The sequence below is a fragment of the Babylonia areolata genome, chromosome 28 (genome assembly GCF_041734735.1).
Source record: "Babylonia areolata isolate BAREFJ2019XMU chromosome 28, ASM4173473v1, whole genome shotgun sequence".
NCBI lineage: Eukaryota > Metazoa > Mollusca > Gastropoda > Neogastropoda > Buccinidae > Babylonia > Babylonia areolata.
In genome coordinates, this window is record NC_134903.1 from 2,743,227 (window position 1) to 2,758,226 (window position 15,000).

Consider the following 15,000-nt stretch of genomic DNA (forward strand, 5'->3'; position numbering starts at 1 on the left):
TGATAACAGCATGCAACGAATACCACCAGCAGTTTATGTGGGTTTGTTTTTTTTTCACTGAATTGATTAACAAATAGATGATCACTACTGCATGACTACTATGGCGTTGAGAATTCACGGTGAACCGCAACAAAATATCTGCATGATAGCTGTAAGCGTTTAGTACACACACACACACACACACACACACACACACACACACACACACACACACACACACACACACACGCTCACACAGAGATATATAGATATATAGACAGTGTGTGTGTGTGTATGTGTGTGTGAACGCTCGTGCACTTGTGTGTGTTCTTCAAATATCTGTATATGCATACGTATATATGACCATCTTTGTGAACTGTAACATTTTAGATATAAGTTATAGATGATATCTTCTCTTTACTGTTTTCATATATGTTTCCGAAATTTCTTTCACAACTTTCAAACTTTGGACGTGAATGAATTTCACATTCATCTTAGAATTGTAACATCAGTATTGTCAGAACGTATTCAAGTTTAGACTCTTTCTTTCAGAACTTATCTCTTGGTTATTTTCCATTTTACTTGATTTGATACCTATTGTTGTTGGTGAAACTGAAACTGTTGGTTGTGTGTTTCGTTTTACTTCTAATAATCTGTCTTCGGGCTGATTTTTTTTTTCTTTTGGAATTGGCGAAATAGTTTTCAGTTTTTCTGTGTGCTTCTTTAATGTTCTTTTCTTTTCTTTCTGTTTCTTTCTTTCTTTGTTTGTTTCTTTCTTTTGTTCGTTCGTTCGTTCTCTCTTTCTTCCCTACTTCTTTTTTCTTTCTTCCTTTCTTTCTTTCTTTTGTTCGTTCGTTCGTTCTTTCTTTCATTCTCTCTTTCTTCCCTACTTCCTTCTTTCTTTCTTTCTTTTTCTCTTTCTTTCCTCCTTCATTCTTTCTTTCTCTCTTTCTTCTTTCTTTCTGTCTACTGTTCCTTTTTTTTTTTTTTTTTTTTTTTTTTTTTTTTTTCTTCCTTACTTCATTGTGCTTTTTTTTCTCCCCCCTCCCCCATTTTTTCTATTAAAAAAAAGTCTCTCCATCTCTCTTCTGAATTTTCTTCAGTTTCTTTTCTTTCTTTCCTGGAGTTTCTTTCTTTCCTTCAACCATTCTCATTCTTACTTTCTTTCTTTTTTTCTTTCCTTTTTTTTATATTCCTTCTTGCTTTCTTAGTTAATTAGATTCCTGGGGGGGGGGGGGTTCTTATTTTCTTACCCATATTTTTTTTTCTTCTTCTCCCTTCATTCATTATTTTCTCGTGGTTTTTTTATTATTGTTTGTTATCATGTCTAATTGGGCCTGCTTCGCGATGAACCTGTTTGATTTGATTTTTGTTAGAATATATTTGGTATGTCAGATTTGATTCTTCTGCTCGTAATCTGTATACTTCCCCACACTTAGTTTCTCTCACTGAGAGCATAAAGTGATTCTGATTCCGATTCTGTTTTCTGTTCTGCAGGAGGTTTTGTGACAAACAGAGTGAGCCGGAACCATCATCATAACCAAGCGGGCCCTCTCTCCTTGTGCTTCAGAACACATCTTTTCCTGACGTCACCCAACCCCCCTCCACGTAGCACATCTTTTCCTGACGTCACCCAACCCCCCTCCACGTAGCACATCTTTTCCTGACGTCACCCAACCCCCTCCACATAGCACATCTTTTCCTGACGTCACCCACCCCTCCACGTAGCACATCTTTTCGTGACGTCATCACTTTGTGTCGTCTCACAGCAGCGCCAAATATGGGCGGATCGAAGTTAACGGTGGTCGTCAGAGTTATGGGGATTGTGGGGGTGGTGCTGAACCTGTCGGCCTTTGTGACCTGTCTGTCACTACAGGTAGGTGTCTGTTTCGTTGACTGAGAGGGTGGGTGGATGGATGGGTTGGAGACTGGTGGTTTGATGGATAGAGATGAGCGAGTGGATGGATGACTGGATAGACTGTATTGTATTGTATTGTATTGTATTGTATTGTATTACTCTTTTTAGTCTCAAGAGATTCTCTGTGTGAAATTCGGGCTACTCTCCTCAGGGAGAGCGCGTCGCAACACTGAGACTGCCACCCTTTTTTGTATTTTTTCCTGCCTGCAGTTTTGTTTTTATGTTTTCCTATCGAAGTGGATTTTTCTCCAGAATTTTGCCAGGGACAACCCTTTTCTTGCCGTGGGTTCTTTTACGTGCGCTGAGTGCAAGCTGCACACGGGACCTCGGTTTATCGCCTCATCCGAATGACTAGCGTCCAGGGCACTACTCAAGGTGTAGTGGAGGGGAAGAAAATACTGGCGACTCTGCCGGGATTCGAACCAGTGCGCTCAGATTCTCTCGCTTCCTAGGCGGACGCGTTACCTCTAGGCCATCACTCCACTATGGGTGGGCTGATGGATTTGTTGGTGGACAGAATGGTAGGTGGATGGATGGGGGGGCGGGGGGGGGGGGTAGGGACACACACACACACACACACACACACACACACACACACACACAAGCACACGTACACTATCCTCTCTCTCTCTCTCCCACAATCTCTCTCTCTCTCACACACACATACACACACTCTCTCTCTCTCTCTCTCTGTCTGTCTCTCTCTCTCTCTCTCTCTCTCTCTCTCTCTTTCACACACACATACACACTCTCTCTCTCTCTTCCCCCCTCACCCCCCCACCTCTCTCCCTCTCTCTCTCTCTGTCTCTGTCTGTCTGTCTCTCTCTCTCTCTTTCACACACACATACACACTCTCTCTCTCTCTCTCTCTCTCTCTCTCTTCCCTCCTCACCCCCCACCTCTCTCTCTTTCACACACACATACACACTCTCTCTCTCTCTTCCCCCTTCCCCCCACCTCTCTCTCTCTCTCTCTCTCTCTCTCTCTCTCTTTCACACACACATACACACACTCTCTCTCTCTTTCTTCCCCCTCCCCTCTCCGCCCCCCCTCCCCCCCAACCTCTCTCTCTCTCTCTCTCTCTGTCTGTCTCTCCACTGTTGAGGATCCAGTGACTGTCAGTGATTCCCTGGGAGTGGCAGGAAGAAGTGGGCAGAAGACACTGAGATGCTCGGTCAATGGCAGAAGATCTGCCCCGAGAGGGACTGAGTGCCGTCTGGGTCTGGAGGAGGGAGAGGTGGGAGGAGGGAGAGAGGAGGGAGAGAGGTGGGAGATGACAGAGAGCGGTGATGAGATGACAGAGTGGGAGGAAGGGAGGGGAGGGAGAGTGGTGGGAGAGTGGTGGGAGACAGAGAGTGGTGATGAGATGACAGAGTGGGAGGGAGGGAGAGGAGGGAGAGAGGTGGGAGAGTGGGAGACAGAGAGTGGTGATGAGATGACAGAGTGGGAGGGAGAGAGGAGGGAGAGAGGTGGGAGAGTGGTGGGAGAGTGGTGGGAGACAGAGAGTGGTGATGAGATGACAGAGTGGGAGGGAGGGAGGGAGAGAGGTGGGAGAGTGGTGGGAGACAGAGAGTGGTGATGAGATGACAGAGTGGGAGGGAGGGGAGGGAGAGAGGTGGGAGACAGAGAGTGGTGATGAGATGACAGAGTGGGAGGGAGGGAGAGAGGTGGGAGAGAGGTGGGAGACAGAGAGTGGTGATGAGATGACAGAGTGGGAGGGAGGGAGGGAGAGAGGAGGGAGAGTGGTGGGAGACAGAGAGTGGTGATGAGATGACAGAGTGGGAGGGAGGGAGGTAGGAGGGAGAGAGGTGGGAGAGTAGTGGGAGACAGAGAGTGGTGATGAGATGACAGAGTGGGAGGGAGGGAGAGGAGGGAGAGAGGTGGGAGAGTGGTGGGAGACAGAGAGTGGTGATGAGATGACAGAGTGGGAGGGAGGAGGGAGAGGTGGGAGAGTGGTGGGAGACAGAGAGTGGTGATGAGATGACAGAGTGGGAGGGAGGGAGGGGAGGGAGAGAGGTGGGAGAGTGGTGGGAGACAGAGAGTGGTGATGAGATGACAGAGTGGGAGGGAGGGAGGGAGAGAGGTGGGAGAGTGGTGGGAGACAGAGAGTGGTGATGAGATGACAGAGTGGGAGGGAGAGAGGTGGGAGAGTGGTGGGAGACAGAGAGTGGTAATGAGATGACAGAGTGGGAGGGAGAGAGGTGGGAGAGAGGTGGGAGAGTGGTGGGAGACAGAGAGTGGTGATGAGATGACAGAGTGGGAGGGAGGGGAGGGAGAGAGGTGGGAGAGTGGTGGGAGACAGAGAGTGGTGATGAGATGACAGAGTGGGAGGGAGGGGAGGGAGAGAGGTGGGAGAGTGGTGGGAGACAGAGAGTGGTGATGAGATGACAGAGTGGGAGGGAGGGAGGGGAGGGAGAGAGGTGGGAGAGTGGTGGGAGACAGAGAGTGGTGATGAGATGACAGAGTGGGAGGGAGAGAGGTGGGAGAGAGGTGGGAGACAGAGAGTGGTGATGAGATGACAGAGTGGGAGGGAGGGAGGGAGAGAGGTGGGAGAGAGGTGGGAGACAGAGAGTGGGTATGAGATGACAGAGTGGGAGGGAGGGAGGGGAGGGAGGGGAGGGCTTCCTTTGTTCTCCAGTGGACTAGCAGCGGAATCAAGTAGGGGTGGGAGATCTGAGCGGTGGGTGGGTGAGGTGGGTGGGTGGGTGAGACTTGACTATATCGCTGTTGAGAGGAGAGGAAGAAGGTCTTCCTGGGTTCCATTCCCAACTCTCGCCCTTTGGTCCACGTTTGACAAACTGAGCATCCAGTCAGTCATTCGGATGAGAACAAGAGACCGAGGCCCCGTCTGCAGCACGCACATAGCACACAGCAAAATAAAGAGTTTCAGTTTCAGTTTCAGTTGCTCAAGGAGGCGTCACTGCGTTCGGACAAATCCATATACGCTACACCACATCTGCCAAGCAGATGCCTGACCAGCAGCGTAACCCAACGCGCTTAGTCAGGCCTTGAGAAAAAAAAAGAAAAAAAGGTGAATAAATAATAGATAAGCTTACATAAATAAATAAATAATAATTATGATATAAAAAGGTAGTAGTAATGATAATAATAATATAATAATAAAATAATAATATTAAATAAATAAATAAGACAACAACGATGATAAATAAGCAAATAAATGTAGATAAAGAACTCAAGGCAACAAGAATGCTGTCCTGTACATGTTGTCCTCGCTCTTTCAAACTGAGCGTCTAGTCATTCGGATGAGAACGACGGCCGCAATAGCCGAGTGGTTAAAGCGTTGGACTTTCAATCTGAGGGTTCCGGGTTCGAATCTCGGTGACGGCGCCTGGTGGGTAAAGAGTGGTGATTTTTCCCGATCTCCCAGGTCAACATATGTGCAGACCTGCTTAGTGCCTGAACCCCCTTAGTGTGAATACGCAAGTAGAAGATCAAATACGCACGTTAAAGATCCTGTAATTCATGTCAGCGTTCGGTGGGTTATGGAAACAAGAACATACCCAGCATACACCCCCCGAAAGCGATGTATGGCTGCCTACATAGCGGGGTAAAAACGGTCATAGACGTAAAAGCCCACTCGTGTACATAGGAGTGAACGTAGGAGTTGCAGCCCATGAACGAAGAAGAAGAAGAAGAACCCAGACCCTCACGGACTCTCTGTATTGGCAAATGAGCGCCCACGAACACAAGAAGAAGAAGGATGAGAACGATAAACCGAGGTCCCGTGTGAAGCACGCACATGGCACACCAGAAAAGTGATAAGAAAAGTGTTGTCCCCTGCCAAGAAGGAATCCACTCTGACGGGTACACAACGGAAATGCATACACACAAGGCCTGAGTGAGCGCGTTGGTGTTATCCTGCCAATTAGGAGGCATCAACCTATGATATGATAATAATAATAATGATATTTATATAGCGCTGAATCTTGTGCAGAGACAAATCAAAGCGCATTCGCACCAGTCATTCACACGCATGCATAACTCTAAAACTGAAGAAATTGAAGAAATTGAAGACAAGGAAGAGGCAGGGAAGGGAGGCTGTTTTGGGAAGAGTTGGGTTTTAAGCCAGAGTTGAAAGAGCTGAGTGTGGAGACCTGACGAAGCGAAAGAGGAAGTTCATTCCAATTGCAAGGTCCAGAGACAGAGAAAGAACGGCGGCCAACAGTCGAGTGTTTGAATGTGGTGCACGCAGCGTGTATGGATTTGTCCGAACGCAGTGACGCCTCGTTAAAATGAGAAAACTGAAAGTGAAAAGAGAGGGTTACCAGTGTGTGGGGTTCAGCTGGGTGAGGAGGGAAGAGGAAGGGAGATGGGGGAGGGGGAGGGGGGAGATGGCGGAGTGGAGGGGGTTTAGGACAGCTAAAGGGGAGAGAATGGAAAGGGCTTAGAGCTGAGGGGTGGTGGGGGGGGGGGCGTGAGGGTGTGGGGGGTGGTGTGGGGGGAGGGCGAAGGAAAGAAAGATCAGGTGCGGTCAGGGGGTGAACTCTGAGGAACTGCTCCAGCAACCAACGACAGAGGTTAGTAACTTCGCTGTGGCGGAAATGGTCAGGTTTCCGTTTCCGTTCCAGTTACTCGAGAGACGTCACTGCGTTCGGACTAATCCATATACGCTACACCACATCTGCTAGTGTGAAATTCTGGCCGCTCTCCCCAGGGAGAGCGCGTCGCTGTACTACAGCGCCACCTTTTTTTTCTTTCTTTTTTTTCCTGTGTGCAGTTTTATTTGTTTTTCCTATCAAAGTGGATTTCTCTACATAATTTTGCCAGGAACAACCTTTTGTTACTGTGGGTTCTTTTACGTGCGCTAAGTGCATGCTGCGCACGGGACCTCGGTTTATCGTCTCATCTGAATGACTAGCGTCCAGACCACTACTCAAGGTCTAGTGGAGGAGGAGAAAATATCGGCGGCTATGCTGTGATTCGAACTGCGCGCTCAGATTCTCTCACTCCCTAGGCCGACGCGTTACCTCTAGCCCATCACTCTGCCTGATCATGGTACATTTTCAGAAGAAACGGAAACCATCACAAGTAAATCATTCTTATGAAATGATTAAAGAAAAAAGGTCAAGCGAGAACACCAAACATATACACAGTGTCTCACTCGGTCTGATACACGAAAGAAATGAGAGACTCATGGACAAGATGAATTATTCCCCCTGAATACCTTCCTTGCCGTTGCCAACAGAATTGATGGCTTGGGTGAACAAAACCATCACGATATATTAGATTAACGTATAAATCTTCTTTTTTTCTGCAATTGTTTCGACTAAATAGATTATTAGACTATCTGAATGTCAAAACCAAACCAAATGACATTCGCAGCGATTAATTTTGAATACAGACCATATTCATTTCAGCGTAAATTAAAACAAAAAAGTGAATAGTTCTAGCTGTTATATCTCGGTTCTCAACAAGCGCCGAGCTGAATGAAGTGGGGGAGGGGGTTAGTTATATATTAGCCTGTCTCTCTCTCCACACTAGTGTTTTCTACAGATTCTCCTGCACTGATTTGTACGGAAAAGAGAGAGTGTGTGTGTGTGTGTGTGTGTGTGTGTGTGTGTGTGTGTCTGTGGTTAGGGGGGGGGGGGGATTCAGTTGCACTATCTACCTCTGTATATACTGCTGTTGTTACGGTACTCCTTTAAAGACATAAAGGTTGTGACGTGTATATGTGTGTGGGGGTGGGGGGTTGCAAGGGGGGATCGGAGGAGGGGGGGGGTTATAAAATAATGGCCTCCCTTTGTACATACACAGTCGTTATCTTTTGGTACTTCTACACTTGATCAAAATGATACGGAGTAACGCTGACTGACCTCCCTATACACATGTACATTTACAATTGTTATCTATAGGTACTCCTGCACTTTAACATAAGAGGGGAGGTTTGGAGGCGTGGGGGACGCTGACTAGCCTTCCTATACACATGTACATACACAGTTGTTATCCATAGGTACTCCTGCACTTTATCAAAATAGAGAAGGGTGTTGGGCGGGGAGGGTGGGCCGTGGGGGTTGGAACGTAGGCTGACTAGCCCCCACTCTACACAGCTACTGGTCGCTCATGGGGACAGCTTCCCCAGGCCCAGTGGAGCCAATGCAGGCACCTGAACGTCATCGGATGGAGATGGTGTTGGCAATCTGGACAGTGAAGTGCCACGTCAGTGAGACCAGGTGGGACACCAAGCCATTTCTGCGTGTACTTGTTGATCTTTGCCTCAATTGACTCGACTGTGTTACAGATGACACCATATATCAGGAGAGGCCACAGGAGCTTTGGTATCAGCATGGACTGTAGGACCACATTTTGTATTTGCCAGGAAGGCCTCACTGGTCTATGATATGCAGGCCTTCTTCTGCTGTCAGCTTGATTTCCTTTCGTGTCTTTCAGAGACTCATCATACCATCTTCCAAGACTCTTGTCGGGTTCACCTGACACCGTTGGAATAAAAAAAAAAACAAAAAAAAAACAGAAAGACTTTGGTTCCATGTTAGTTTCTTTGGAGAGAAAACCATTTGTAATCTTGCGCAGGAACGAAAAACAAAATTCATGCTCCCTAGAACTACAACCGCCAGAATCGCAAGAATGTGTCTCTACCATTGACATTGCTCTTTCTTTTAGATTCCACTTGTTTTCATTCCTCAAACCACGTCCACTGCTCTTTCTCTCCTTGTGAACATTTTCCTTTTGAAATGACCCCTCTAACCAAATGTCCTGTTCCTGTGGGTCATAAGTTTTGCATTTGGCAAATATGTTCAACATCTTTCTCAACCTTAACATTACATCCGGTTCTTATCAAGTCTACATGGTAAGCATCATTATAACCCTCATCAAACTCACTTGTGGTAGCACTGATGCTGTCAAAATTATACACATTTCCTACGTCGTTATTTTCAATTGCCTCGAAAGAAAAAGAGAGAGAGACAGAGACAGACATACAGACAGAGACAGAAAGAAACAGACACAAACAGATAAAAACAGATTTTAAAAAAAATATGTATACATCATGATCATCTGAGTGAAAACGAGCAATCAAAATGGAAATGGCATGTGGAAGCTGTTATTGACTGAATCAGAAAGTCCAAAGGTTATCTGATCTCATTCAGGTCTGTATGAGACTCCAGCCACTTTAAAAGTTTAGTTTCTTTGGATTTCCTCCTCTTCTCTGCTATAGTATTCAATGTGTACATGAATGGATTTACAGCAGAGTTCAAAGGCAGTATGAATATTGCAAAAGCCACGTTCACTTCTCCAGGGATGGGAATACCAGTCAGCGCTAATATTCCACATAATCCAATAGGAAACCAGCACATGAAATCTGTCACTGCAATAGTAATCAACCGCTGGGCTATGGTAATGTCTTGTGACACTTTGGTCGAGTTGGTCTTCAATGCATTACTCTGTATGGACCAGTAGATGAATGCCTGTCCCAAACAGATGAATAGAAACAGAACAAAATTGAGAACAATCATCACACCAAAAGAGTACAACTTTCCTTCAAACTCTCGTTTTGTTACTGGCAGTGGAATACAAATACCTGTCTGGCTGTAAAATTCCAGTGTCCTGCCACTGGAAGTAAAGGCAACAATGCAAGTAACCAGCCAACCAGCCAGATCAGAAGACACACCATGGCCGCTGATGTTCGCTCAAATCTGAAAGAGCTGAACGGAAAGCAGAGGACAATGAAACGATCTAAAGTGATCAGACAGATGGTCAGAGCTGACACCTCACTGGACAACAGAGACAGAAAACCGGCCACCTTGCAGGCCACACTGTTTTTCCATGTGTCATCATAATGAAGGTACCTGCCACGTAACCGTTCATCAGCCACTCCAATCAGTGCCATGTAAACACCCATCAGAAAGTCGGCCATAGTAAGGCTGGTGACAAACACACTGAAGCCACTGGAAGATGTCATGCTCCTTGCAAACAAACGTGCACAGAAGCAGAAGACGTTACCAGACACTGCCAGACAGGTGATCAGCCACAGAAATCCACGGTATGTCCATGACTGCAGTAAATCTTCACACGATGAAATTTCGTTTTGGGGGGCATAACAAGATGAGACGTCAAAGTTGTCAGGGAGTATTTCCTTACAGCATAGTTTATAGTTTTGTGCTGAAACGAAGCGAAGACTGGTAAGTTTTTTGAAAATGTCAGGTGGGAACGTTTTCACAGGACTTCCATCCAAGTACAGTTCAGACAGGAGTGGAGTGGACTGAAAACCACCTGGACTTATAGTGTGAATGGAAGTAAAACGTAAATTCAGTGTCTGTAAGCGAGGACAATTTGTCAACACTTTGGAATCAAACACTGCCAGCATTGTGTGTGACAGGTCTATGGCTGTGAGAGCACTCTGTTGAAAAACTGAAGAACGATCAGCATGGAGCGACACGATAGGGTTGTTGGACAAGGACAAGAACCGCATATTTTCTAAATTTAGAAATGAAGTCATATTGACATACTGCAGTTTGTTGTCACTTAGGTCAAGTGATCTCAAATTCAACAACTTTGTTTGGAGTATCATAAACAAATGACAGTTAGCAAGAACCAGATGGATAAGATAGACGTTACTATTCACATCAGACAGAGTCAGACCTGAAGCTGTGGCATTCAGAGAACGGATCTGAGGAAAAAGTTCTGCGTGGAATGGCTGAGCACAGACAAACGTGTGAACCTGACAGAGACAGCCAACAGGACAGGTAGCATTACACCATAATTCATCATCACGCATTGGGCAGTGAGGCCAGCCGTCACACATGTGGTCACTGTGTACACATATCATGGAATGACGACATCGGAGAAACCCAGGACATGTCATCTCCTCACATCCCTCTTCGTCCCCATGTTCTACACAGTCATGTACCTCATTGCATCGTGTGTAGACAGGCAGACAGTCGTTGGACTCGGGACAACGATAATGACTGTCTGGACAAGACTCGTTGGAATGCATTTGTAATGAGATGAACTGCGAAATACCATTAAAACTGACAAGAACAGGGGATGGAAAACGTTTCCAAACAATAAGTATCGATTTAAAAGTCAAACAACTTTTTTCGTCTGACTCATCCTGACAGTGGGATAGTTGATCACAAACGTTGTCATAGGACACGCACTGACCATCTGAACATGTGAAATATGTGTTGGCACAAAGAGGATGCTTACAGAAATATTCATCACTGGAATCCAGACAGTCAGCTGTGAAGTCACAAACCAAAGAATAAGACACAATTGCAGTGTCTTCACCACACGTGAAAGTGGAATCAAAAGTGGTGTAGTGATTTGTGTGATTCACCATATCTATGTCTGGTCGATGATTAGACACAAAAGAAAGAGACATTTGTGAATTACACATTCCATTATTGTGGAAACCACATGAAAGAACCTTGCGAGTCACAGGACCATCGCGACACTCTGTCACAGAGTACCGTCCCTTTAACAATGACATTTGTGTGTTGGCCAAAGAAACACCCATCGGAATGCTGGACTTATCTGTAGTAGTGTTTAATTCAATGTCACAACTCACCTGAAGCTCTGACTGATCACAATCTTGAAACAAAATCTGCATGTCTTTAAAACGAACACTCATACACGTGATCAGGGCCCCAAAGTAGTCAATATATGAATTTTTAAATAAATGATGAAAAACGGTTCTGCCTTCAGTGTGCACACTATGTTTATACATGTCAGGCAATACCGCGTTATTTGAATATAACCGTATCAGAAATATTGACAAGGACTTCCAGTGTCTCTTTGCTTTATTGGTTATTGCACCGTAAGGATCATGCAGACATGTAGGGAATCCCAGATTGCCACCAAGCAAATCACAATGTTCAATTCCTGTTTCGATACCTCCTCTTTTGTCATTTCTTTCCAATTTCACAATTTTATAACACCGGTCACACAAGGCCACCAACCCATGACAGACAGCATTGCTGAATGGACAGTGTTCTGTTTCATCTCGCCCATCTTCACACTCTGTCTCCAGGTTACAATCCATGTGGTGCTGAAAGCTGGAATAGTGCTCCACTGAACAGTTCCACAAACCACTTGGTAGCTTCTGGGGTGCATTACTTTCAGGGAAAAAAGAAAGGAAAAATTGAAAACATGGTGTGTTGGTTTGTTTCATGCATGTTTCGCTCTCAAAAGAAGCAATGAGTTGCGTGTCATTGAAATGGTACATCTGGGCAATCTCAGGCTGCAACATGAACATAGTCCAGATGGGAATTCGGTCGTCAGATCCACGGCATTCTTGTCGACATCGATACAGATCAATGTATTGTCGATATATCGATAATTCTTTGACACTGACCATGAATAAATGTCTGACTGGCACATGTATTTTCTTCCATATCTTTGTATAATTCTCATTCACATTTCGTCTGAGTGTAAAATATCCAGATGACGGTGACGTTGTAACAAACACTACCCCAGTTGCTTTGTAGTTTGTAGTTTTAACCGTCGAAATTTGTTTCCATTTCAAAGACATGTAAGCAATGTATACACCAAGCCACAATACACCCGTGAAGAACATGCACAACAACACACACAAAGGAAACTGACCACGTGCTTTGCTTAGCAGTGTAGGACATGATACAGAAACAAGGACGAGGGTGGAAACTGTATAATCAATCAGCAAGCAATACAGTGAACGCGCCTGCATTTAACAAGACAATCTCAAATAAATCAAACACTGACATTTCTACGTGTCAGTCTGTATACTGCTTAAAATGGAAAGTGGGAAGCTACTGGTCTAGAACACTTTCTCAGGAACAAAAATCAGCCTGTGCAATGATGTATCCTTCGTTTTACACATGGAAGAAAAACAAAACAAAACAACCGTGACAAGGCGTGTGGATCAACCAACGCATGTGCGCATTCCCGACCAAAAGGAACATTTCGGTTACTTTCACGTGCTCAGAAGGAGGCGCGTTTTTGGCATCATTCTTTCTTTTGCGTTCCTGTAAAAAAAAAAAAAGAAAATCATCGTCACCCTATAGCTTATAAACACAAGACCGGTCACAAAATTCCCATTTCCTCTCTCCCGGCGAGCCGTGAGCATCCAGGAAATAAATATGTGTGTGTCAATGGAAAGATGGTCAGATACCATTCTCCCTTATCTTCCCCTTTACTTTAGCCATTTGATTATTGTTCTTGTGTTCCATTGTCTCCCTTTTTAGTGTTACCTGTTGAAAAGACAAGTTTCAGAACAAAATAGTGGAGATAAACATTTATCGGGTAACAAATAACTAGTATCGGAAGAACGTGAACACTTCATGATAAAACGAAATGAATCACCAACAGTGTTAAATGTTACATTTTCAGCATTTACGACGTTCTGTCGGAATTCCATCTGACTGTATTGTTTAAACTGGTAAAATGCAATTGTTACATCTGAATTGAAATCATCGGACAAAATTGCATTTGTATTGGGTAATATCGACCAATGCGCATCTCTGGAATTCCTTTATGGTTCTTGTAACATACTATTCACACACACACACACACACTCTCTCTCTCTCTCTCTCTCTCTCTCTCTCTCTCTCTCACTTTCTCTATCTTTTACACACACACACACACACATATATATATATATATATATATGTGTGTGTGGCCGTGCTCCGAGTGGTTCTTCAAGGGTACGGCACAAAAGACTTAACTACATATGATTAATTGAATGAAAGGATAGACAAGATCCCACGCACAGGCCAGGAACATATAGAGGCCAGTCACAAATGGGGTTTTCTATTGGTTTATTTACAATAGTTATAATCTAAAGGAGAAGACTAAGAAGAAGTAATGAGAAGAAGACAAGAACAAAGAGAAGAGAATAGAAGAACTAAGAAGAAGAATAATGAGAAGAAGACAACTAGGAGAAGACAATGAGAAGAAGACAACTAGGAGAAGACAGTGCCTGGAATGACACAAACAAATGTCATAAGCACAACATGTCGACACAAGTGAATAGTAAAGCACATGTATACATATTACATGGAAAGACTATCACTCGGGTTTGGGATACGCAACAACATAATGCATATGTGTGAAGACCAAACGCTGACATCAAATGACATTTCTAATACATTTAAATAGTGCAGTTAAAGTGATTGAAGCGATGCTGACTTGGTGAAAGTACACTGACAGTATAGATTAGGTAAAGCTTATACTGTGTCAAAGTGACTCAAATGAATCAGTTTATCATGTAGCACTATATGGAGTAAGCCGTATAGGAGAGAGCATGACAACTAAATTACAATTAACAGACTGATACATATCAGGTGGTTTTAACCAATAACTGATATTAATCAAACACTATCTTGTAATCACCTCAACAGAATACTACACACCTCTTAACGTACTGAGCACACTGTAGCAGTACAATTGATATCAGCATGTAAAATAATACATGAATAATAAACAAGATAATAGAATCAGTGGCTTTGATATTATACTGGCAAACTGATAGACCAGATAGTAAGTGAAGCACCATCATGGCTTAACCATTAAGTAGCGAATGAACTTTACGCACTCACTAGAACATTCTGGAGCAAACTATCTGTGTCCAGAGACGTCACTGACTGTGACGTTAAGAAGAATCAAATGGAATACTGCTCCGAGCATATGACGACAAGGCGATTATTTAGATCAATCGTAGCCGATCTGTGACTAACATGTCAAAGCAATAACTGAACAAATAATTAACTGAACAAAGCAATAACTGAACATACTCATATGAACACAAGTACTGTGTCGAACAATACAATTTACAAATCAACACATTCTACACACTAGTACTTACAGCAATACGTTGCGAGGTGTCAGCCGTTGTGGGAACACACACGACACAACACACTGCTCGACGCAGCAAGAGAGAGAGAGAGAGAGAGCAGGCTCTGGTCAGATGACTGACCAAGTATGAAATGACCACTCATCCCTCACTGTGCCAATTTATGCAGATTAGGCGAACTACAAAGACAATCACGTGGGCTGCAAACCAGATCGTCACTAATCTGACGAAATCTGATGAGAACTGTGCTTGTTACAAGGTGTTCAGTGACAGATTTCTAAATGATTCCTGAACCGAT

The 15,000-nt window shown here is 44.5% G+C and overlaps 1 protein-coding gene across 1 annotated transcript in view; it reads left to right on the top strand.

Annotated features, from left to right (window-relative positions):
• The window catches only part of LOC143302075 (uncharacterized), a 113,385-nt gene that overhangs the window by 48,671 nt on the left and 49,714 nt on the right, over positions 1 to 15,000 (top strand). The window contains exon 2 of the mRNA XM_076616587.1: positions 1,477 to 1,855. Within this exon, the coding sequence (XP_076472702.1) occupies positions 1,760 to 1,855 (96 nt within the window). The 5' untranslated portion in view covers positions 1,477 to 1,759. The remainder of the gene's footprint in view (positions 1 to 1,476; positions 1,856 to 15,000) is intronic.